The sequence below is a fragment of the Chiloscyllium punctatum genome, chromosome 22, assembly GCF_047496795.1.
Source record: "Chiloscyllium punctatum isolate Juve2018m chromosome 22, sChiPun1.3, whole genome shotgun sequence".
NCBI classification, from domain to species: domain Eukaryota; kingdom Metazoa; phylum Chordata; class Chondrichthyes; order Orectolobiformes; family Hemiscylliidae; genus Chiloscyllium; species Chiloscyllium punctatum.
This window is the reverse complement of record NC_092760.1, coordinates 86,258,074-86,281,730: the sequence shown is the minus strand read 5'-3', so window position 1 is coordinate 86,281,730 and position 23,657 is coordinate 86,258,074. Positions and strand designations below refer to the sequence as shown.

The 23,657-nt window shown below is 41.9% G+C and overlaps 1 protein-coding gene across 3 annotated transcripts in view; it reads left to right on the top strand.

The window, feature by feature from the left end:
* Positions 1–23,657, top strand: part of LOC140493827 (protein kinase C-binding protein NELL1-like) — a 980,593-nt gene that overhangs the window by 262,703 nt on the left and 694,233 nt on the right. For all 3 annotated transcript variants that reach the window (XM_072592758.1, XM_072592757.1, XM_072592756.1), the window contains exon 12: positions 22,316–22,444. In XM_072592758.1, the coding sequence (XP_072448859.1) occupies positions 22,316–22,444 (129 nt within the window). The remainder of the gene's footprint in view (positions 1–22,315; positions 22,445–23,657) is intronic.

Here is a 23,657-nt window from a genome sequence, read left to right as displayed (position 1 = left end):
AAAAGCACACTATTTTTAGTTTGTCTCCCCAAACCATGTCCACCATCTATAAGGCACATATCAGGAGTGTGATAGAATATTCCCCTCTTGTCTGGATGGGGACAGCTCCAACAACACTCAATAAGCTCGACACCATCCCCAGGGTGGAGTGTCCTCTGCTTGATTAGCACCACTTTGGACTGTGTGTGGCATTAATGAACCTGAGCAAATTTATAGTCACTGGGCATTTGGTCAAAACCCTATGCTGTATGGAGTCAAATTTGGCATTTGGAGATGTTTGTGTTTATTGAAGGTCAGTCATCTCAGCTCCAGGACATCTCTGCAGGAGTCCCTTAGTGTCATAAGTCCAACCGTTTTCAGCTGCTTCATCAATGACCTTCTCTCCACCTTAAGGTCACAACTGAGGATGTTCACCAATGATGTTCAGTGCTATTTACAAATCCTCAGATACTGAAGCAGTTCATGTCCGAATGCAACAAAATCTGGATAATATCCGGGCTTGAACCACATAAATACCAGGCAATGACCATCACCAGTAAGACAGAATCTAAACAGTGTTCCTTGACCTTCAATGGCATTACTATCTCTGAATCCTCCATTATCAAAATCCTGGGGTTACAATTGGTCAGAAACTGACCTAGATTAGCCATATAAATACTATGGCTACAAGAGCAGGTCAGAGGCTAGGAATCTTGCACAAGATAACTCATCTCCTGATTCCCCAAAGCCTGTCCACCATCCTCAAGGCACAAGCCAGGAGTGTAGTGAATACTCCCCACTTTCTCTGGATGAGTGCAGCTCCAACAACATACAAGAAGCTTAACTCCACCCCAAATAAACCTACTAGTTTAATTGGTACTATATTCACAAACCTTGACTCCATCCACCACTGCCACTCATTAGCAGCAATGTGTACCATCTAGAAGATGCACTGCAGAAATTCACAAAAGATCCTTAGACAGCACCTTTCAATCTAGGAGAATATGAAAGCAGATACATGGGAACATTACCACCTGGAAGTTGCCCTTCAAACCACCCACCATCTTGACTTAGAAATGTATCATTGTTCCTTCAGTGTCACTGAGTTAAAATCTTGGAACTCCTTCTCTAATAGTTTTTAGGGTATACTTTTACCTAATGAACTGCAGCAGTTCAAGAAGGCAGCTCACCACCTCCTTCTCATGGACAACTAGGGATGGGCAATAGATACTGGCCCAGCCAGCGATGCCCATGTCCCATGAACAAGTTAAAAACAAATGACCTACTGACAATAATAATTAAGAGATAATAGAAGGTAACCAAGGTAATAATTGGGTCATTATGACTCCTGCTTTCTTTGGCTTCTCATTTAAAAAATAATTTATTAAACTTTGCAATGTTCTTATCTTGCAGAAGAATCAACGTTTCAGGCATAAGCCCTTCATTAGGAATCCTGAAGAAGGGCTTAAGCCTGAAACATTGACTCTCCTGCACCTTAGATGCTGCCTGACTGGCTGTGCTTTTCCAGCAACACACTCTTTGACTCTAATCTCCAGCATCTGCAGTCCTCGCTTTCTCAATGTTCTTATCTTTCCTGTCTTTCCTTTCTGCTGAATATGGTCAGAGTACAAATGATTATAAAATCTCTAATATAGCAATGTAGTTCATTTATTTCTGAGGATTGCTCGTGTTTTCAAAATAGCCTTTCACTTCTGACCCATTGATCGAGTGAAGAAACCCTGATCTTTATGGAGCATCTCCTCTGAGTGGCCTGTCAGAGAGTAAATATGCAACGCATCGATTTTTAAATAGTGTTCATTCTCACCACCGGAGCCGATATGATACAGCAGTAAGAGGTTACACTTGTTCAAAATGTCCTTCCAAGATCATCCATTTGTATGAAATCAGTGGTTGTGAGAAAGATAATGGCAAACGCTTAATGCATAAATAGTTATGATTTGGAGATGCTGGTGTTGGACTGGGGTGGACAAAGTTAAAAATCACACAACACCAGGTTATAGTCCAGCAGGTTTAATTGGAAGCACACTAGCTTTCGGAGCGACGCTCCTTCATCAGGTGATCACCTGATGAAGGAGTATCGCTCCGAAAGCTAGTGTGCTTCCAATTAAACCTGTTGGACTATAACCTGGTGTTGTATGATTTTTAACTTTGCATAAATAGTGATTCTGTTGCTTGTTATTTTCTTCTACATCTAATTTCTTATTAATTTGATTGTTCTGTTACAATTGAATTTTTACATTGTTGAGGCTGACTTTGCTTTCTGAATTTCATTATTTCTTTTCCCGGAACTTTAATTTGTTTATTATTTTCTCTCGGTAGAATGGGTTGGAAGAAATGGGCACCAATGTTTGATGGCTCAGCAGAATTCTACTGTCTTTCTAAACAAAATCATTTGTGGGATGTGGGTGTCACTGACAAGTCAACATTTGTTGCCCTTTGCTAATTGCCTTTGAACTGAATTGCTTTTGAGGACAGTTGGGTCCAAAACTTTATCTTGGCCAGACCAAGTAAGCATGGTAGATTTATTTCCCCTAAAGGACTTTAGTGAACCAGATTGCACTTTATAACAATCTCCACAGCACTGAGAAAGGTCTTCAATTCCAGACTTATTAATTGGATTTTAATTCTGCTAGTTGATACAGGGGGGATTTGAACCCACATCTCCAAAGCACCAACTTTCACTTCTAGTTTATCAGGATGGTGATATTACCACTGTACCATCATTGACCCTCTGTCATGTGTAGCTGCAATTAAAGAAGTAAAAGTTCATAAGGGAGACTTGTGATTCCACAGTCAATTTTGTGAATGCAAAATTTTAAAAAGGATTCCTGGAGTTTAAACTTTACACTTGATCATCGCATTCATTCAGGAAAATCTTATGCAGTCTGAAAAAAGATGCTTACTGTTCTGCTGCAGACTACATGGATCCACACTTCTTCTTTTGACTCACCATAATAAAATACATGTCCCTTAGAGTTGGGAACAAAACTATTTTTCTGCTCCATGTATTCATACCATCACTCTCAGTGATAGGGCAGTAGGTCAGATCCTTATGGTATAATTACTGAGCTGGCTGCAGTTGATTAAGGGGCTATTTATTAGTGTGGGTGTGATATAGTTTGCACTGAAAACTATCCTTTACGACTTTTGGTGTGATTCTTTATGTTCTACCTTTTCTCATTAAATCATTCTTTTTGTCTCCATTTTGATGTGTGTGCCTCTCCCAAGGCATTTCTGTTGTTTCCACTTTGCATTCAGTGTTGTCATTTTTGCTTATTTATTTCTGTTCTGCTGCTGTCTTTACTTCTGTGCTCCCTCTGGGTCTATGGGTAGCAAGCAGCAAGAGCAGCTCAGCTTAATCTAATGGCTAAGCTGGAGGCAGCAGTAAGATTGCAGTGGCAACACAGACAGTAGAATTACTTGGGTAAGAAAGCAAATGGATTTGCAGCATCAGTGATCTCTGCATTGAGGACATAATGGGGATGATATTGCCACATTGTGGAAATGGGTTTTGAGATCTGCCCATCTCTACAACCTGTTTCACCATTAGAAATTTCATTGATGTCTGAGCATTTCCTTGTCTGGTCTGTTATGCATCCCCACTGATCATTGACTTCAGGAAGAAATAAGGAGGACAGGCCCCTATCTACGTCAGTGGACTGAGTGGAGAGAGTTGAGAGTGTCAAGTTCCTGGGTGTGACAGCAACTAACAATCTGTAATGCGACCATCAAGAAAGCACGACAACATCTCGTCTTCCTCCAGAGGCTTAGAAAATTTGGCATATCCATAAGGATCCTCACCAATGTTTACAGATGCACCATTGAAAGCATAGTCTCTGAGTGCAAAAATGGCCTGGTATGGCAACTGCTGTGCCCAGGACTATAAGAAACTACAGAAGGTTGTGTGTACAGAACTGAAAATGTGTTGCTGGAAAAGCGCAGCAGGTCAGGCAGCATCCAAGGAGCAGGAGAATCGACGTTTCGGGCATAAGCCCTTCTTCAGGAATGAGAAAGGTGTGCCAAGCAGGCTAAGATAAAAGGTAGGGAGGAGGGACGTGGGGTAGGGGCATTGGAAATGCGATAGGTGGAAGGAGGTAAAGGTGAGGGTGATAGGCCAGAGTGGGGGTGGGGGCAGAGAGGTCAGGAAGAAGATTGCAGGTTAAGAAAGTGGTGCTGAGTTTGAGGGTTGGGACTGAGACAAGGTGGGGGGAGGGGAAATGAGGAAACTGGAGAAATCTGAGTTCATCCCTTGTGGTTGGAGGGTTCCTAGGTGGAAGATGAGGCGCTCTTCCTCCAGCCGTCGTGTTTCTATGGTCTGTTTGAGAACGTGGCTGAAGAGCTTCTGGGCAGAGGAGATGACCTGGGGTGTGCAGTGAGAGAGGGACTCACTGAAATCCTTGTAGAGGGAGGAAGAGAGCTTCTTCAAGGGAGGCATCCTTGCAAGGGGATTCGCAGTAGCCAACCACCCATCGTGAACTCCATCTACACTTGTTGCCATGGAAAGGCTGCCAACGTCATCAAAGACCCCACCCTCTCTCTTCCAACCTCTTTCATCAGGCAGAAGATATAGAAGCTTCAACACACCTATACCAGGTTCAAGAACAATTTCTTATTGGACTGCTGAATGGACTTCTCTAATTTCAATTCTACTGCTGATGTTGCTTTTGTGCATCTACTGTGCAGCCTACTGTTTAAAAACCATTGCAATATCAGCAATGTGTTAGAGAGCAGATGTCCTCGTTAGTATGCCTTGCTCTGTCTAAATACCCTGTGATCTGTATGTCCTTGTTTGTTATGATCTGCCTGTACTGCTCGCAAAACGAAGGTTTTCACCGTACTTAGGTACATGTGACTACAATAAATCAAGTCAAATCAAATCACCCTTGCTTAGAGGTCTGCTTTTACTTTCTAGTCCTTCTACTTTCTAATTTACCCTAAGATTCCCAACCTCATTAGTTCATAATCCTTTTGGATGGTTCTTAAAATCAAGCTTGAAGATTGATTGATTGAGTCAGAGGTGAGGATGTTCACTGATGATGATGGTCAGCCAACGCTATTTCCCTTCCATTAAAATCGGTCTGAATTCCTGCTTTTCTATCTTATTGACCGAGTTACCAAAATCTAGCTCTGCATGTCTTGTGGAAGTTTATCTATGATGAATAATACAGTTAAGTTGGAGTGAAACATATTTATTGACATTAGTGCATGTTTTCTGATTCCTTGCTTTGGTTGTTTGGTGGTGTCATTTAATCTAAACAACAAATCTGCTTTCCGATTTGCTACAACAGTGGATCCAGACAACAAAATAATTATTGATATTTTTCACTCAATTCTTTTTTATATAAACGTAAGGCAAAATGAAAGTGCAGATGTAAACTCATTACCTTTGGCAAAGTCCTGTGTGAGACCCAGGGCACTTGTAAGGTATCAGATTGAGAGTTTTTTTTACCCAAAAAGGGAATTAGTTAAAAAGAGGTAGAAAGGGGGCTGATTATCCCTTCTCTGTGCAGGAAGCTACCTCTTGCAGACATGTCTGCTTTGCTGTCTAGGAATATACAGAAATGTTTAAAAACTACTGCAATATCAGCAATTGTTAGAGAGCAGATGTCCTCCCTAGTGTGTTGTTTAGAGTACTCTGAGGGTCAGAAATTTGTAAACAGCAATGTTAAACACCCCTGCAGTGCAGGTAAAACAACAAGAATTTGCTCTCTAACTTTGAATGCTGTCATTCAGTCTTTGTCGAAAGAAATCAAAATGACAAATTTCCATCAACCAATTCCCAAAAGTCTTGAGCTTGTCAATATTAAAGTTATCAGTCCCAACCAATAATGGTCTCAACATCTGCTGTTCATGAACAATTCGGAGACAGAACAAAATTTCTTGTTTGTTATCTGTTTAATCTCACCTTTGATTTCTACCCTGTTATTATTTCTTTTCTTGTTTAGTAATTAATTAACCCAGTCATTTTGTTAATTCAAGAAAGTCTGGTTAAATTGGTTCCTTTTAAAATGTCAGTTCATTTGAGTCTAGCAGAAATACATCCACATAAAGAGAAGGAATCTGTTTAAAATTAACTTTATTGATAAATCATTAAGGGGAGCCAGTTCATCCCTCATCACCCAGAATCTTAACAATTTGGGGTCCCCGTCTGAAGCTGTAATAAACTGGGGAGTCTTGTCTGGATCTAGGCATGAATAATGAAAAGAGACTGAATTTTGTTACAGCCTCTCCAAACTTCTTTTGGCCTCTGGTAAATGTTGATCTTGTGAGTAATTCTGACTGCTTGCCACAGATTTTTATTTGGTGTAAGATAAATCATTGGCAAGACAGCTATTTTGTGCATTTACATTTAAATAGAGCCTACAACACAGATACTGGCCTGTCAGAACAGTGGAGTAATTTTGGCACTTTTACATCACAAAAAGCAAGAAACAAGAACAGAAGGAGAAATCAGAGTTAACGTTTCGGGTCTAGTGACAATTCCTCAGAACTCTGATTTCTACTCGCAGGTGCTGCCAGATCTGCTGAGCTTTTCCAGCAATTTCTGTTTTTGTTTCTGATTTACAGCTTCTGCAGTTCTTTCGGTTTTTACTTTGTATAAAAACAAGGTCAACATTTGATTTGAAATCTGAGAGGTCCATTCAAAAGCCTAATAACAGTGGGAAAGAAGCTGTTCTTGAATCTGTCAGTATGTATGTTTCAGCTTTTATATCTTCTGCTTGGCAGGAGAGGTTGGAAGAGATTATAACTGGGGTGGGAAGGGTCTTTGATGATGTTGGCTGCCTCTCCATGGCAGTTAGAAGTGTAGATGGAGTCAGTGGATGGGAGATTGGTTTGTGTGATGGTCTGGGCTCCACGGTCCTGGGCAGAGCAGTTGCTGTACCAGGCCATTTTGCATTCAAATAGAATGCTTTCTATGGTGCATCATTAAAAGTTGGCGAGGGTGCCTATGGACATGCTGGATTTTCTTAGCATCCTAAGAAGAAGGGGCATTGTTGTGCCTTCTTGACTGTCATATCAACATGGGTGAACAAGGACAGATTGTTGGTGATCGTCACTCCTAGGAACTTGATGCTGTTGACCATCTTCACCTTGACTCCGTTGATATTGACAGGAGCGTGTCCTCCTCCTCCTTGCTCCCTGAAGTCGATGATCAGCTCTTTAATTTTGCTGACATTGAGGAAGAGACTGTTATCATTACACCACACCATCAAGCACTCTATCTCTTTCCTGTATTCTATCTGGTCATTGTTATCCAGCCTACAACCGTGGTGTCATCAGCAAACCAGTAGATGAAGTTCAGATAAACTTCGGCCACACAGTCACGAGTGTACAGGGAGTACAGTAAGGGGCTGAGTACATACCTTTGCGGGGTGCCAGTGTTGAGGATTATCGTGGAGGAGGTGCTGTTGTCAATCATCACTAATTGCAGTCTATGGCTCAGGGAGCTGAGAATCCAGTTGCAGAGGGCAGAGCAGAGACCTTGGTTGGGATTATAATGTTGAAGGTGGAGCTTTAGTCAATAAGTAGAATCCTGATGTCAGTATCCTTATTATCCAAACGTTCCAGGGATGAGTGGAGGGCCAGGGAGATGGTGTCTGCCTTGGGCCATATTGCATTGGTAGGCAAATTTCAGGGATTGAGGTAGACTGGCAGGCTAGAGTTAATATGAGCTATAACCAGTTTTTGTAATAAGAAAGAGCTTTTGTAAGCTCTGTGGATGTAACTTATCCTGGATATCCATTACTTGGGATCAAACAGCAGCTGCAGTCTTACCTGAGTTTACTGACTGCTCGAGAAGCCCAGTCTTTGGTTCAGCTTACTGAATATTTTCTCTCTCCTCCTTCTATTTCTGTCTCAGTAACTTAATGTGCTGCTGGCTTTCAGGAGAAGGGTCACGGGTCACTGAGACCAATAGGCCGGATTATCCAGGAATGATAAATTAATTACTTTGACATTTAATACAAACTCTTAAAAAGTTCTTTTCAAATATTTATGTAGAAAGTAATAACAGATGACTTGGACTTTGTAAAGTGATTACAAATGTTCCTCAGTTTTACAACCTCTGGTTCAAAGGCTATTTCATTCCTTAAGGCTGTGGAAGTGGTGGATCACTATGCTAGTTATTCAGAACCTCTGAACAGTGAGGTTCTGGAGAGTGCTCTGGAGAATGAGTTCAAACCCGACTGTGGCAGTTCGTGAAATTTGAACTGAATACAAAGTTAGTTTAATGGAGTCCACATAGTCACTGCTGATTGTTGTGTTACCCTGGAGAGAGCATTTTCTCATCTTGAAAGAAGGAAATCTACCATCCTTACCCAGTCTGATCTACACGTGACGGTAAACCTCACGGGTATGGGGTTAAATGCTGGTTGAGCCAGCGATACCCATATCTCATGAATGAGCTAAAACTCTTGTGAAAGGCATAATGAAGCTATAGAGTATTTGTTGAAAAAATGTTTCCAGTCATGGGGAAAACTCAAATTATAGGACATAGCTACAGAATAAGGGATGCCCGTTTAAAACTGAGAAGTAAAAGAATGTTTTTCTCCTACAGGCTAGTGGACATCTGCAGTCCTGTACCCCAGAGAGTTGTGGAGGCTAAATCATTACAAATATTTAAAGAGGTGATAGTTAGGTTTTTGAAATACTGGGGAGTTGAGGGCTATGAGGAGCTGGCATGAAAGTGGAGTTGAGGTCTTGGGTAGGTCAGTCATGATCTAACAGATTGACACGGCAGAGTTGAGGAGCCAAATGGCCCACTCCTGGGCCTGTTTCATTAATGAGCTCTTAGACGAAGATCATGTAGCCCATCACAGCTATGCCTTCTCCAATTATTCCTACTCTCTTTGGGAGATGCTTATTCAGAATAAAGCACTTGGATCAACCTTCTACATGAAGGGACACAATTCATTGTCAGTCATAGAGTCATACAGCATGGAAACAGACTCTTCAGTCCATGCCGAACATAATCCTAGCCTAGACTAGTCCCATCTGCCTGTGCTTAACCCATATCATTCAAAACATTTCTTATTTATGTGCTTATTGGTAGTGTAGATGAGCAGAGAGATCTCGGTGTCCATGTACACAGATCCTAGTAAGTTGCCACTCAGGTTGACAGGGTTGTTAAGAAGGCATACACTGTTTTAGCTTTTATTAATAGAGGGATCGATGAGGTTATGCTGCAGCTGTACAAAACTCTGGTGCAGTCGCACTTGGAGTATTGTGTACAGTTCTGGTCACCACATTATAAGAAGGATGTGGAAGCTTTGGAAAGGGTGTAGAGGAAATTTACTCGGATGTTGCCTGGTATGGAGGAAAGGTCTTACGAGGAAAGGCTGAGGGACTTGAGGCTGTTTTCATTAGAGAGAAGAAGGTTGAGAGATGACTGAATAGAGATAAGATAATCAGAGGGTTAGATAGGGTGGACAGGGAGAGCCTTTTTCCAAGTATGGTGGCATCGAGCACGAGGGGGCATAGCTTTAAATTGAGGGGTGATAGATATAGGACAGATGTCAGAGGTAGTTTCTTTACTCAGAGAGTAGTAAGGGTATGGAATGCTTTGCCTGCAACGGTAGTAGATCCGCCAACTTTAAGTACGTTTAAGTTGTCATTGGATAAGCATATAGAACATAGAACAGTACAGCACAGAACAGGCCCTTCAGCCCACGACGCACCCTCAAATTTCTGTGACCATATGCATGTCCAGTAGTCTCTTAAATGTCCCCAATGACCTCGCTTCCACAACAGCTGGTGGCAACGCATTCCATGCTCTCACAACTCTCTGTGTAAAGAACCCGCCTCTGACATCCCCTCTATACTTTCCTCCAACCAGCTTAAAACTATGACTCCTCGTGTTAGCCATTTCTGCCCTGGGAAATAGTCTCTGGCTATCGACTCTATCTATGCCTCTCATTATCTTGTATACCTCAATTAGGTCCCCTCTCCTCCTCCTTTTCTCCAATGAAAAAAGTTTAAGCTCAGTCAAACTCTCTTCATAAGATAAGCCCTCCAGTCCAGGCAGCATCCTGGTAAACCTCCTCTGAACCCTCTCCAAAGCATCCACATCTTTCCTATAATAGGGTGACCAGAACTGGACGCAGTATTCCAAGTGTAGTCTAACCAAAGTTTTATAGAGCTGCAACAAGATCTCACGACTCTTAAACTCAATCCCCCTGTTAATGAAAGCCAAAACACCATATGCTTTCTTAACAACCCTGTCCACTGGGTGGCCATTTTAAGGGATCTATGTACCTGCACACCAAGATCCTTCTGTTCCACCACACTGCCAAGAATCCTATCCTTAATCCTGCACTCAGTTTTCAAATTTGACCTTCCAAAATACATCACCTCACATTTATCCAGGTTGAACTCCATCTGCCACCTCTCAGCCCATCTCTGCATCAATGTCCCTCTGCAGCCTACAACAGCTATATTGTCAACGACACCTCCAACCTTTGTGTCGTTTGCAAACTTGCTGACCCATCCTTCAATCCCCTCATCCAAGTCATTGATAAAAATTACAAACGGTAGAGGCCCAAGGACAGAGCCCTGTGGAACACCACTCACCACAGACTTCCAGGCAGAATATTTTCCTTCTACAACCACTCGCTGTCTTCTGTTGGCCAGCCAATTCTGTATCCAGACAGCTAAGTTCCCCTGTATCCCATTCCTCCTGACCTTCTGAAGAGCCTACCATGGGGAACCTTATCAAATGCCTTGCTGAAGTCCATATTCATCACATCCACAGTTCGACCCTCATCAACTTTTCTAGTCACATCCTCAAAGAACTCGATAAGGTTTGTGAGGCATGACCTGCCCCTCACAAAACCGTGTTGACTGCATTTAATCATATGGATGTACATGTAATAGTGTAGGTTAGATGGGCTTCAGATTGGTATGACAGGTCGGTGCAACATCGAGGGTTGAAGGGCCTGTACTGCGCTGTAATGTTCAATGTTCTAGGTTCGAATAAGAGGACGCAGGGGAACGGAATTGGGGAAAGAAATGTCAGCCATCTTGAGGACAAAGACATCCAGCTCCCGGAAACACCAGCCAAATGTGGGATGGGAGATGGTGCTCTGGGATTGGGGTCATCAGCCTCACAAGGATCAAGTACCTAGGACCAGAGACACGGAATTTCCCAGGTGGACAGTCATACTCTTTAGTGAGTCATGGCTGACAACAACTCTCTCCAAAGTCATGCAAATTCTTCTTCTCAAGTGTACACAAATGCCACCTTTTCAAGAATATTTCCAATTCCCTTTTGAAGGGTGTGATTGATTAGTAGCTACCTGACGAAGGAGCAGAGCTCAGAAAGCTTGTACTTCTAAATAAACCTGTTGGACTAAAACTTGTTGTTGTGTGATTTTTCACTTTGTCCACCCCAGTCCAACACTGGCACTTCCACATCATGGATTCAGTCATCACGGCTGACATTTATACAGCGCTTTTAACGTGATGCAATTTCCTTTTATTCATTCATGGGATGTGGGCATCGCTGGCTAAGCCAGCATTTATTGCTCATCCCAATTGCCTAGAGGACAGTTAAGAGTCAACCACATTGCTATGGATCAGATATAGGCCAGACCAGGTAAGGATGGCAGTTTCCTTCCCTAAAGAACAGCAGTGAACTGGATGGGTTTTTCCAACAATCATCATTAGACTCATAATTCCAGATTTCTTATTGAATTCAAATTCCATCATCTGCTGTGGCAGTAAACATAGCCAAGACCCCAAAATATTACCTGGGTTTCTGGATTTACAGTCCAGCAACAATGCCACCAGGCCACCACCTCCCCATCCAAGGCATTTTCCAAGACTTATAAAGCACTGTACATTAGCAAGTTGCATAAGAAGATACCAGGTCAGATATCCAAAAACTTGATCAAAAGGCCAGGGTTTAAGGAGCACCTTGAAGGAAAAAAGGGATTGTAGTGGAGCAAAGAAATGTAAGGTGGGTATTCCCGATGTAATGGACCAGGCCAGACCCCCTCAGAATATTTTAAAAAGGTAGCTTTGGCCCTAACCTTTTCTTATATTAAAGGCAGATGTGAAGTGGATATTCCAGGTGTGATGCAGCTGGTCAAACTACTCGGCTTTGCAAAACAGAATTTATTTAAGCACTACAGTTGAAACACAATAAAGAAAATGGAATTTAGAGTAACAACTATTGGAATGCTTAACTGACCTGATACAGCAACTTAACTAATTAAATGCTACATTTCCTGTAACATCCCATTAACACACCCCTTGGCAAAAAGGGAAATTCAAACACAGATTCTTAAAGGCAGGAGGGAGCAACATCCAGAGAGAGATTTCAGATAAGGTCAGAGGTATTCTTTACAGAAGCTTGCAATCCTTCTGGACTCACATCTTGTGACTCCTACAGCTAAATCAAACTCGAAAAAAAACCTGAACTGGCCACTCCCCTTCCATTGTTTAGCTGCAATCCTCAGCACCTCTGCCTTTCCCACCTTTCGTCAAAAAATAACCTTTTTCAAGTGCCAGCATCATCACTCCAAGATCAGAGCCGAGGCAGCTGAAGGCATGGCCCCTGATATTGGAATGGTTAAACTCAAAAATACGTAAGAGGCCAAAATTAGAGGGATACAGAGATCTCAGAGGGTTATGGAGTTTAAGGTGATTCCAGAAACAAGAATGGAGGAGGCCTTGGATGGATTTGAAAAAAGGGATGAGAATATTAAAGTCAAAATCTTGTTTAACTGGGACTCAATCTAGTGAACCAAGGAGTGCTTCAGGACCTGGATCTGCAAGTTGAGTAACATGCAGCAGAAATTTGGATGACTTCAAGTTTGAATCGAGTGGAATGTGGGAGACTGATCTGGACTCCATTGGAGTCCATTGTTATTGTGGAGTCCATTGTTATTGTGGAGTCCAGAAGCAACAAAGTCAGAAGGAGGGTTTTAGTAACAGATTAGTTGAGACAAGTCTGAAGTCTGACAATGTTATGAGATGGAAAATTTATTATAATGTGATCAGGAGCTCACCTCAGGATCAAATGCAAACACCAAAGATTGTGGATAGACTGGATTCATGTCAGACTGTTGCCAGGTAGCAGAACAGAGTCAGTTGTCGAGAAATGGAATTGAGAGCATGAACCATAAATGACATTCACAAAATTTAATTAGCACGAACTTCTGCACATCCAGTGCACTCAATGATGGATAATCAGTCTGCTACTTTCAGCAGCACTGAAGGAGTTGAGGGAGGTAGTTGTGAGCGACAGCAGGGTATTAGCATACCTGTGTGTAAACTAATGTTTCAGATCATCACAATGCTGTGGAAAAATTTAATTCTACTCATTTTCCCTCTGGATTTCTCAACATTTACCTGAAACATGCATCCAATTCTCCAGCCTATGCAGTTTTGAACCATATTCTGTCAAAAGTTTGAAAATCTCAATTAAACCTTCCCTTAACTTTTTCTCCTCTAAAACTTCCCTGGCCTCTCCAAATTATTACCCTCATTGTTTTCTCCCATTTCGTATATTGTCTCTGCACCCTCTCCAAAGTTGCCTTCCTAATATGAATTTGCCAGAGATCGACACAATGCCCTGGCTGTCAATGATTTATCAACGTTTGGCATGAGGTCCTGGATTTTTAAAAAAACTATGTCTCTCTTCACAAAGCCAAAGCAGACTCATCCTAAGTGAACTGCCATAGAGTCATCGAGGTCTGCGCACAGAAAAGGGCCCTTGGGCCAATTGAGTTTGTGCCACTCAGCAACAAGCACCGAAATGTTTCAGCACTTGGCACACAGCCTTGCATCACAAGAGCACATTGAAGTATTTCTTCAATGTTTCTGAGAACTTCTGCCTCCTCATCCTTACAGGCAATGAGCTCCAGATTCCCACCACCCTCTGGAAATATGTTTTCCCACATCCTCTCTAAACCTCCTGCCCATTATCAACTTTCTCTAGTTATCCTGACATTCTCAAATATGCCAACCTCAGGCCACTCTGTTCTTTCTCACTGAAGGTCTTAGAGAATTCTTGAGAATTTACCACTTGCCTTAGCACCTCATGAATAACAAAAACATTTAGACCGACAGTTAGAGCCAGTTGCTTCTTTATGATCAGTCCAAAGCTTCCATCCTTGATATTCAAACTGCCCACAGACTGATGCCATTGGGAATAATTAATTTCCTGGACAATAGCCAGAAATGAAAATATAGTGTTTAATATCTCCAGGGATTGTGTTTCTGCAGAAATGTAACAAGCTCAGTCTCCAGCTGATTGTATTAAAATAATTAGCAGGAAGAAGGTTAATTCATAAGAACATTTTTTGAAATTTAACATGTTGTTTCACCAATTCAACTATTTCCAAAGTAAATATGGATATTTAAATGTAATTTGGTAACATAATTGGCATTAATTCGCATCCTCGAGCAACCTGCAAAACTCCCAATTTTTTTTGGATTTCTATATGTTTTCAGTCACAAAAGTTCAGCACACTTTTCTTTTCAAAAGATATGTACAAAACATATGCAACAACAGGAATGCCAGAGGTTTGTCCTTGATATCTGTTTGTTTTCACTGAAGAAACTGTGACTTTATTGCAAATTTTCTATGCTGAATTATCAAGGCCACCTCAGTCATGGAATTACAAATAATTCTTTAATTACATATGAATTTCAGAATTAGCTGTAGGAGGTGGCCATTCAGTCCACCAAGTCTGTTTCACCATTCAATATGATTATGTCTGATCTGAGTGTCTCATATGCCAGCCTACCCTTGGTAATCTTTCACCCCCTTGCTTATCAAGAAACTATCCACAATAGAGTAGAACAGATGCTGGAAACCTGAAACCATAAACAGGAATTGTTGGAGAAACTCAGCAGGTCTGGCAACACGTTTGGAGAGAAAGCAGAATTAACATTTGGGGTCCAGTGACCATATTCACCTGTTCAAGGACTCCTCTTTTGAAGGAACAGAGTTCAAAAGAATCTTAACCTCTGTGAGAAAAAAAAACCACCTCATTCTCTATATTTTAAATGTGCAAGTCCTTAAGTTTTAACAACGGCAGGAGGTTGAGAGGTAACCTGATTGAAGTTTATAAAATAATGAGAGGTATAGATAGTGTGGATGGGAGTCGTCTTTTTCCCAAGTTGGGAACTTTCAAGACTAGGAGACTCATTTTTAAAGTGAGTGGAGAGAGATTTAAAAAAGACACAAGATATAAATTTTTTACAGGGACGGTGGTTCGCATATGGAATGAACTTTCTGACGAAGTGGTTGATGCAGGTACAATTACAATATTTAACGGACATTTGGATAGACACACGAATAGGAAAATTTTGAAGGGATATGAGCCAGGAGCAGGCAGGTGGGACTAGTTTAGTTTGGGATTATATTTGGCATGGAATAGTTGGACCAAAGGGTCTGTTTCCGTGTTGTATCACACTATGACTGTATGACTAGTGGAGATGTCCTCTCCTTGGATCCTGCAAGTGAAAACAGTTTTAGTATGGAAGGACAAAATGTGTCAGTGCAGACTTGGAGGGCCAGAGGGCCTGGTCTTGTGATATATGTTCTTTGTTCTTTGTTCACCTCTACCCTGAAACGACCCCTCAGAGAATTCAGGGAGGTTTTCTCTGACTCTTGTGAATCCCAGCAGATTCGAGCCTGTCCAACCTTTTCCTGTTTCCTCAACCTTCTCATTCTTGTTCAGTAGATTGCTCTGAAATCTCATTTAAATTCTTCCTTGAATACTACTGACCACAGTACTCCAGATAATGTCATACCAGTGCCCTGTATAACTGAGGCTAAACTTCACTACCTTTCTATTTTTGTTGTCCTCACAATAAGTGAGAACATTCTACTTGTTTTCCTAATTAGTTGTGATTCGTTCACAGGGCACCCAGATCTCTCGGCACCTTCGAGTTCTCTAATCTCCAACATTCTTTTTCTTCTTTCTGCCAAATGGTCAGTTTTATATTTTCTCACTTAACCTCTTCATAGACTTCCTTGATGCAATTTATTTTCTGAACTATCCTTGTGGCATCAGCAGACTTAACAGGAATATTTTTGGTCACTTCATCCAAACCATTTATTAAATTGTAAAAAGTAATGGTCCCAGCACTGATTTCTGTAGAACATCTCTCATTATATCTTGTCAACCAGAAAATAACCCATTTGTATCTACCCTCTGTTTGCTGTTAGCCAACCAATTTTGTATCTGCGTCAATATGTTAGCTTGTATTGTATGAGCTTTTATTTCCTTCAATAACCTTTAATGTCTCTCTTTATCAAATTCCTTCTGAAAGTCTAAGTATAGTACGTTCATAGGTTTTCTTTTATCTCTCCCGTAACTGGTGGAGACCCACAAGGATCAGGGCTAGAGCCACATTTAATTGCAATATTTATTTATAACTTGGGTTAGGGAGGTGAATATTGCCAATTTATAGGTGATGTAAAGCAGCAGAGATGTGGAGAAACAGATCGAAAAAACAGCTAGCAGCAGAGATGTGGAGAAACAGATTGGGAAACAGATTTTGGAAAGGTGCAGAAACCACAGGGTAGTAGTCATGGGCGATTTCAACTTCCCAAATATTGATTGGAAGCTCTTCAGATCAAGTAGATTGGACAGGGAGGTGTTTGTGCAGTGTGTCCAGAAAGCTTTTCTAACTCAGTATGTAGATTGTCCAACCAGAGGGGAGGCCATATTGGATTTGGTACTTGGTAACGAACCGGGATAAGTGATGGGCTTGTTAGTGGGTGAGCATTTTGGTGATGGTGACCATAATTCTGTGACTTTCACCTTGGTTATGGAGAGAGATAGGTGCGTGCAACAGGGTAGGTTTTACAACTGGGGGAAGGGTAAATACAATGCTGCAAGACAAGATCTGAGGAGCATAAGTTGGGAGCATAGGCTGTCAGGGAAGGATGTCATTGAAATGTGGAACTTTTTCAAGGAACAGATATGACGTGTCCTTGATATGTATGTCCCTGTCAGGCAGGAAAGAGATGGTCGTGTGAGGGAACCTTGGTTGACGAGGGAGGTTGAATGTCTAGTAAAGAGGAAGAAGGAGGCTTACATAAGGTTGAGGAAACAAGGTTCAGACAGAGCATTGGAGTGATACAGGATAGCCAGGAGGGAGCTGAAGAAAGGGATTAGGAGAGCTAAGAGAGGGCATAAAAAATCTTTGGCGGGTAGGATCAAGGATAACCCCAAGTCCTTTTATGCGTATGTGAGAAACATGAGAATGATGAGAACGAGGGTAGGTCCGATCAAGGACAGTAGTGGGAGACTGTGTATTGAGTCGGAAGAGATAGGAAAGGTCTTGAATGAGTGCTTTTTTTCAGTTTTTACAAATGAGAGGGATCCTATTGTTGAAGAGGAGAGTATGAAACGGACTGGTAAGCTAGAGGAGATACTTGTTAGGAAGGAAGATGTGTTGGGCATTTTGAAAAACTTGAGGATAGACAAGTCCCCTGGGCCTGATGGGATATATCGTAGGATTATGTGGGAAGCAAGAGAGGAAATTGCAGAGCCGTTGGCAATGATCTTTTCATCTTCACTGACAATGGGAGTGGTACCAGGCGACTGGAGAGTGGCGAATGTTGTGCCCGTGTTCAGAAAAGGGAATAGGGATAACCCCGGGAATTACAGGCCAGTTAGTCTTACTTCGGTGGTAGGCAAAGTAATAGAAAGGGTACTGAGGGATAGGATTTATGAGTATCTGGAAAGACACTGCTTGATTAGGGACAGCCAGCACGGATTTGTGAGGGGTAGGTCTTGCCTTACAAATCTTATCGAATTCTTTGAGGAGGTGACCAAGCATGTGGATAAGGGTAGAGCAGTGGATGTAGTGTACATGGATTTTAGTAAGGCATTTGATAAGGTTCCCCATGGTAGGCTTATGTGAAAAGTCAGGAGGCATGGGATAGTGGGAAATTTGGCCAGTTGGATAGAGAACTGGCTAACCGGTCAAAGTCAGAGAGTGGTGGTAGATGGTAAATATTCAGCCTGGAGCCCAGTTACAAGTGGAATTCTGCAGGGATCAGTTCTGGGTCCTCTGCTGTTTGTAATTTTTATTAATGACTTGGAAGAGGGAGTCGAAGGGTGGGTCAGTAAATTTGCAGACGATACGAAGATTAGTGGAGTTGTGGATAGTGAGGAGGGCTGTTGTCGGCTGCAAAGGGACTTAGATATGATACAGAGCTGGGCTGAGGAGTGGCAGATGGAGTTCAACCCTGTCAAGTGTGATGTTGTCCATTTTGGAAGGACAAATAAGAATGCGGAATACAGGGTTAACGGTAGGGTTCTTAGTAAAGTGGAGGAGCAGAGGCATTTTGGGGTCTATGTTCATTGCTCTTTGAAAGTTGCCACTCAGGTGGATAGAGCTTGTAAGAAGGGCTATGGTGTGTTGGCATTCATTAGCAGAGGGATTGAATTCAAGAGTCGTGAGGTGATGTTGCAGCTGTACAGGACCTTGGTTAGGCCACATTTGGAGTACTGTGTGCAGTTCTGGTCACCTCACTTTAGGAAAGATGTGGAAGCTTTGGAGAGGGTGCAGAGGAGATTTACCAGGATGTTGCCTGGAATGGAGAATAGGTCGTACGAGGATAGGTTGAGAGTGCTAGGCCTTTTCTCATTGCAACGGTGAAGGATGAGGGGTGACTTGATAGAGGTTTATAAGATGATCAGGGGAATAGATAGAGTAGACAGTCAGAGACTTTTTTCCCAGGTACAACAGAGTTCTACAAGGGGACATAAAGTTAAGGTGAAGGGTGGGAGGTATGGGGGGATGTCAGGGGTAGGTTCTTTACCCAGAGAGTGGTGGGGGCATGGAATGCGCTGCCTGTGGGATTGGCAGAGTCAGAATCATTGGTGACCTTTAAGCGGTAATTGGGTAGGTACATGGATAGGTGCTTAAGCTAGGTCAAATGTTCGGCACAACATCGTGGGCCGATGGGCCTGTTCTGTGCTGTATTGTTCTATGTTCTATGTAAAGCGCTTGCAGAAGTATAATAAGTCATTAGGCTGAACCTTGGCAATTGGAACATGATTTGATGACTTTATGCACGGTGGCTTAGTGAATAGAGGAACTAAATGGGATTTAACTTGAGCAAGATGAAATAAAGCTGCACCACGCAGGAAGCTAGCGTACAAGTTTACTAGAAAAGGAAACTGGAATGTGGCCTTTATTTCAAAGGGAATACTCTGTAAAAATAGGATGGTCCTGCTAAAACTATACAATGCACTAGTTGGACCACACCCAGAATACTGTAAACAGTTATGGACTCCTTATGTGAGGAAACATGGAAACTGAAGATAGGAGCTGGAGGAGGCTTTTGGCCTTTCGAGCCTTCTCTGCCATTCATCACGATCATGGCTGATTGTCCAGTCAATAGCCTAATCCTGCTTTTTCCCCATAACCTTTGATCCCATTTGCCCCAAGTTCTGTATCTCGCCGCCTCTTGAATACATTCAATGTTTTGACATCAGCTACTTCCTGTGGTAGTGAATTCATAGGCACACTACTCTTTAGCTGAAAAAATGTCTCCACGTCTCCGTCCTAAATGGTCCACTCCAAATCCTCAGACTGTGACTCCCTGGTCCTGGACGCACCCACCATCTCCCTGCCTAGTGGTGTTAGAATTTTATACGTCTCTATGAGATTCCCCTTCATTCGTCTGACACCAGTGAAAACAATCCTAAGCTCGTCAGTCTCTCCTTATACATCAGTCCTGCATCCCCAGATCAGCCTGGGAAATCTTTGCTGCACTCCCTTGAGAGCAAGAGCATCCTTCCTCAGAAAAGGAGACCAAAACTGCCCACAATATTCCCGGTGTGGTCTCACCAAAGCCCTGTGTAGCTGCAACAACACATCGTTGCTTCTCTAATCAAAACCTCTCACAATGAAGGCCAACATACCATTTACCTTCGTTACCGCCTGCTGCACCTGCATGCTTACCTTCATTGACACCCAGGTCCTGCTGCGTACTCCTCTCTCCAAATTCACACCCGTCCAGGTAGTAATCTGCCTTCTTGTTTTTGCTTCCAAAGTGAATAACCTCGCATTTATCCAAATTATACTGCATCTGCCATTGATTTGCCCATTCACCCAACCTGTCCAGATAATGTTGGAGGACATCTGCATCCTCATCATACTTAACCCTCCCACCCAATTTGGTATCATCTGCAAACTTTGAGATGTTACATGTTGTTCCCTCAACCAAATCATTAATATATACTGTGAACGGCTGAGGTCCTCGCATCAATCCCTGTGGCATCCCACTAGTTACTACCTGCCAGTTTGAAAAGGAACCCTTTAGTTCCTACTCTTTATTCGATTCCCTACAGTGTTGAAACAAGCCCTTCAGCCTAACAAGTCCACACCAACCCTCCGAAGAGTAACCCACTCAGATCCATTTCCCTCTGACTAATGCATCCAATACTATGGGCAATTTAGCATAGCCAATTTACCTGACCTGCACATCTTTGAACTGTGGGAGGAAACCCACGCAGACATGGAGTGAATGTGTAAACTCCATACAGACAGTTGCCTAAGGCTGGAATCAAGCCTGGGTCCCTGGCTCTGTGAGGCAGCGGTGCTAACCACTGTGCTACCATGCCATTCCTTTGATTCCTCTCTGCAAACCAATTTTCTATCCATTTCAATGCACTTTGTCCAGTTCCACAGAGGTAGACTAGCCTTGCAGACAATCCAGAGAAGGTTCACTCAGTTGATCATAGGTACAGAGGGATTGTCTTATCAGGGGAGGTGGAGTAATTTGGGTCTGTACATTGGAGTTTAGGAAAATGAGAGGCAATCCTATTGAAATGTACAGATTCTTAGAGGGCTTGACCGTGTAGATGTTATGAGGTTGTTGCCCCCTGTAGGAGAGTCTAGGGCCAGAGGGCATAAACTCAAAATCAAGAGTTGGCCATTTAAGACAAAGATGAGGAGACATTTCTTCTCTCAGAAAAGAGTAAACCAATGGAAATTTTGACCACAAAAGCTATTGAGGCTGGCTTCTTAAACATATTCAAGGCTAAGATTGACAGATATTTCAATCAGTAAGGGAATCAAGGGTAATGGAGAATAGGCAGTAAATGGAATTGAGGGTTACATGGTCAGCCATGATCTCATTGAATGGTGAAGCAGACCCAATGGGCCGAATGACCTACTTTTGCTCCAACGTTCTTTTGCTTTACATTATTCCCTCAAAGAATTCCACTAAATTAGTTCAACATGAGTTCTCACTCATAAAACCACATTGACTCTGCCTGGTTGTGTTGACTTTTATTTTTCCCAAGTGTTCTGCTATAATGGCTTTAATAATTGCTTTAACATTGCTACTATGTTGGATGTTAAGCTAACTAGACTTTGGTTTCCTCCTTTCTGCCTCTCTCCCTTTTTCAGTGAAGGGATATCATATTATTTTCCTATCTATTGGAACGTTCCCTGAATCAAGGGGATTTTGGAACATTAAACCTAATACACTAAGTACCTCACCATCCATTTCTTTTAAGCCTTATGAGTAAGTCCATTAGGACCTGGGGATTTGTCATGAGCAGCACAACAGTTTGCTCAGTACAACATACTAGGTAACTATAACTTTCGGAAATTGCTCCTCCCTTCCATTTTCTGATTTACAGTGATTTCTGGGATGTTATTTGTCCCTTCTATAGGAAGGACTGATGCACGATTCCTGTTCAATTAATTTGCAATCTCCTTATTTCCCTTTGACAATTGTTAGGCACAGATATTTTAATATGTTAAACAGCAGAAAAGCAGTTCATCTGTGAGAATGGATGTGGGGTAGCCACAATGTACTTGGATATCAGTACCATTTGTTTACCAGAGTCACAGACTACAGAAGATTGCAGGTAATTTTGGCTTATAACACTGAATGCCAAATCTTTGGCCAGTTCACTCCAGGCATGAAAGTTTGAAATATCAATTCATAACTACAACATTGGATATGCCACAAATGGGATTTGCTGACCTTTATGTACAATTTTGTAATTCCATTTATTGCTAAATCCTGGATTGATAATTTAAAGAGTTATTTCAATCACAGAAACCAATTTGTTAACCACATGCACTTTATGTTGGGAATAGCTGCAATTTGGTTTGGAACACAGATCAGTCTGTTCATTATCTTCAAAGATTTGGATGTTTTTTTTTCCCCCATTGTAGCCCACTTGTGTTATAATCAATGTAGACAAGCAGAAGTCTGGAAGAACACATTAAGCCAGACAGCGTCAGGAGGTAGAGAAGTCGACATTTTGGGTCAACATCCTTCCTCAGGATGTGTTATAACTATGCCCTTGTATTACAGGCCATGATTTCTGTGCGGATGGACATCAGTGTGGTGAAAACTCTGAATGCTGGAACCTGAACACACGAGCGATATGCATGTGCAAGAATGGTTTTGCTCCCATCCAAGGTGACACAGCTCATTGTGAAGGTAAGAAATGGTTTTCTTAGTCCTTTGTTGAGACTTGTGAAAGACAGTGACTTGGTGCTAACTTCAAACAGATGAGGGTTCTGCAGGTAGCTGTTTTCTGAAACTCAGTTGTGAGAGACACAGCCTTCTTATTTGTGGATTGTTCGTTGGTGAACAGACAGGATGGGTGTTAATAATTATATCCAGTTCTGGAAAGTGGTGCAATGCTCATGTGTTAAGATGCATCAGACCATCTGGTAGACAAAGTCAATTTGTTTGTTTTTCAAAGATTTTTGAAATATTTCTCAGGAAAAAGGCGTCACTACCATTATAGTTCACTCCTAGCTGACATTGCAGATGGTGAACGTACTTCTTGAATCTGCACCGTTTAGTGACACAGTGTGAAGGATCTGTTGCTGGCATTGATGCTGTTGATTGATACAATTCGCAATTTACAATATGAATGCTCAGTGTAGTCAGTGTTTAAACTGGGCTATCACAGAAGAGATAAGCATTTTAAGGTCTTATACAGTTAATACAATTATGTGAGCATGTCTGACTGTTTAACAGCCCAGGTGCTGTGGTTTGGGAGAATTTTCAGTCTGTTCTGAACTGGACATGAATTGTCAGGGGTCTGAGGAGAAGTGCATTTGAAGATGTATGTTGAAATCTGTTTTTTGGTCAATTATCCACGTATTTGGATGTTTTTGCTTTTTTTTTCATCTGTCATTTTCTGGTTGAAGAGCGGGGTGCCACATTATATGCTGCTATGTTTCTGTGAGAAAATGAAAGCATTTTAAAGAATAGGTCCAAGCCTTAGCTGTTGCTTTGTACTTATGAAGTGTCCACCATGTCAGTAGTTCAAAATTACAACATAGCCAGTTGAGCTCCACTTATTGAATGCTGAAATCGAAATCATGACATTTTTGTCCCAGTCATAATTGTGACCTGAGACACCATGACACTAATTGCCAAGTTCCATTTGCAAATTGTGATGTTCTCTGATGATTTGCGTTGTTTTGGTCGTGTTCTAGCAGAATAAAAGGCGAAAGTGGCAAAATAAAAGCAGTAAGAATTGCAAGGAAGTGCAAGTTAAAAATTACATCGTTGAGAGATAGTAGTTCAGTTCCATTAAGGATGAGTGGCTGGGGAAATGTAACTGAAATATTTACACTGGCATGGCAACAAGAAATCAGTGAAGGATTTTATTCCCAGTACAGCACTGATCTTTTTA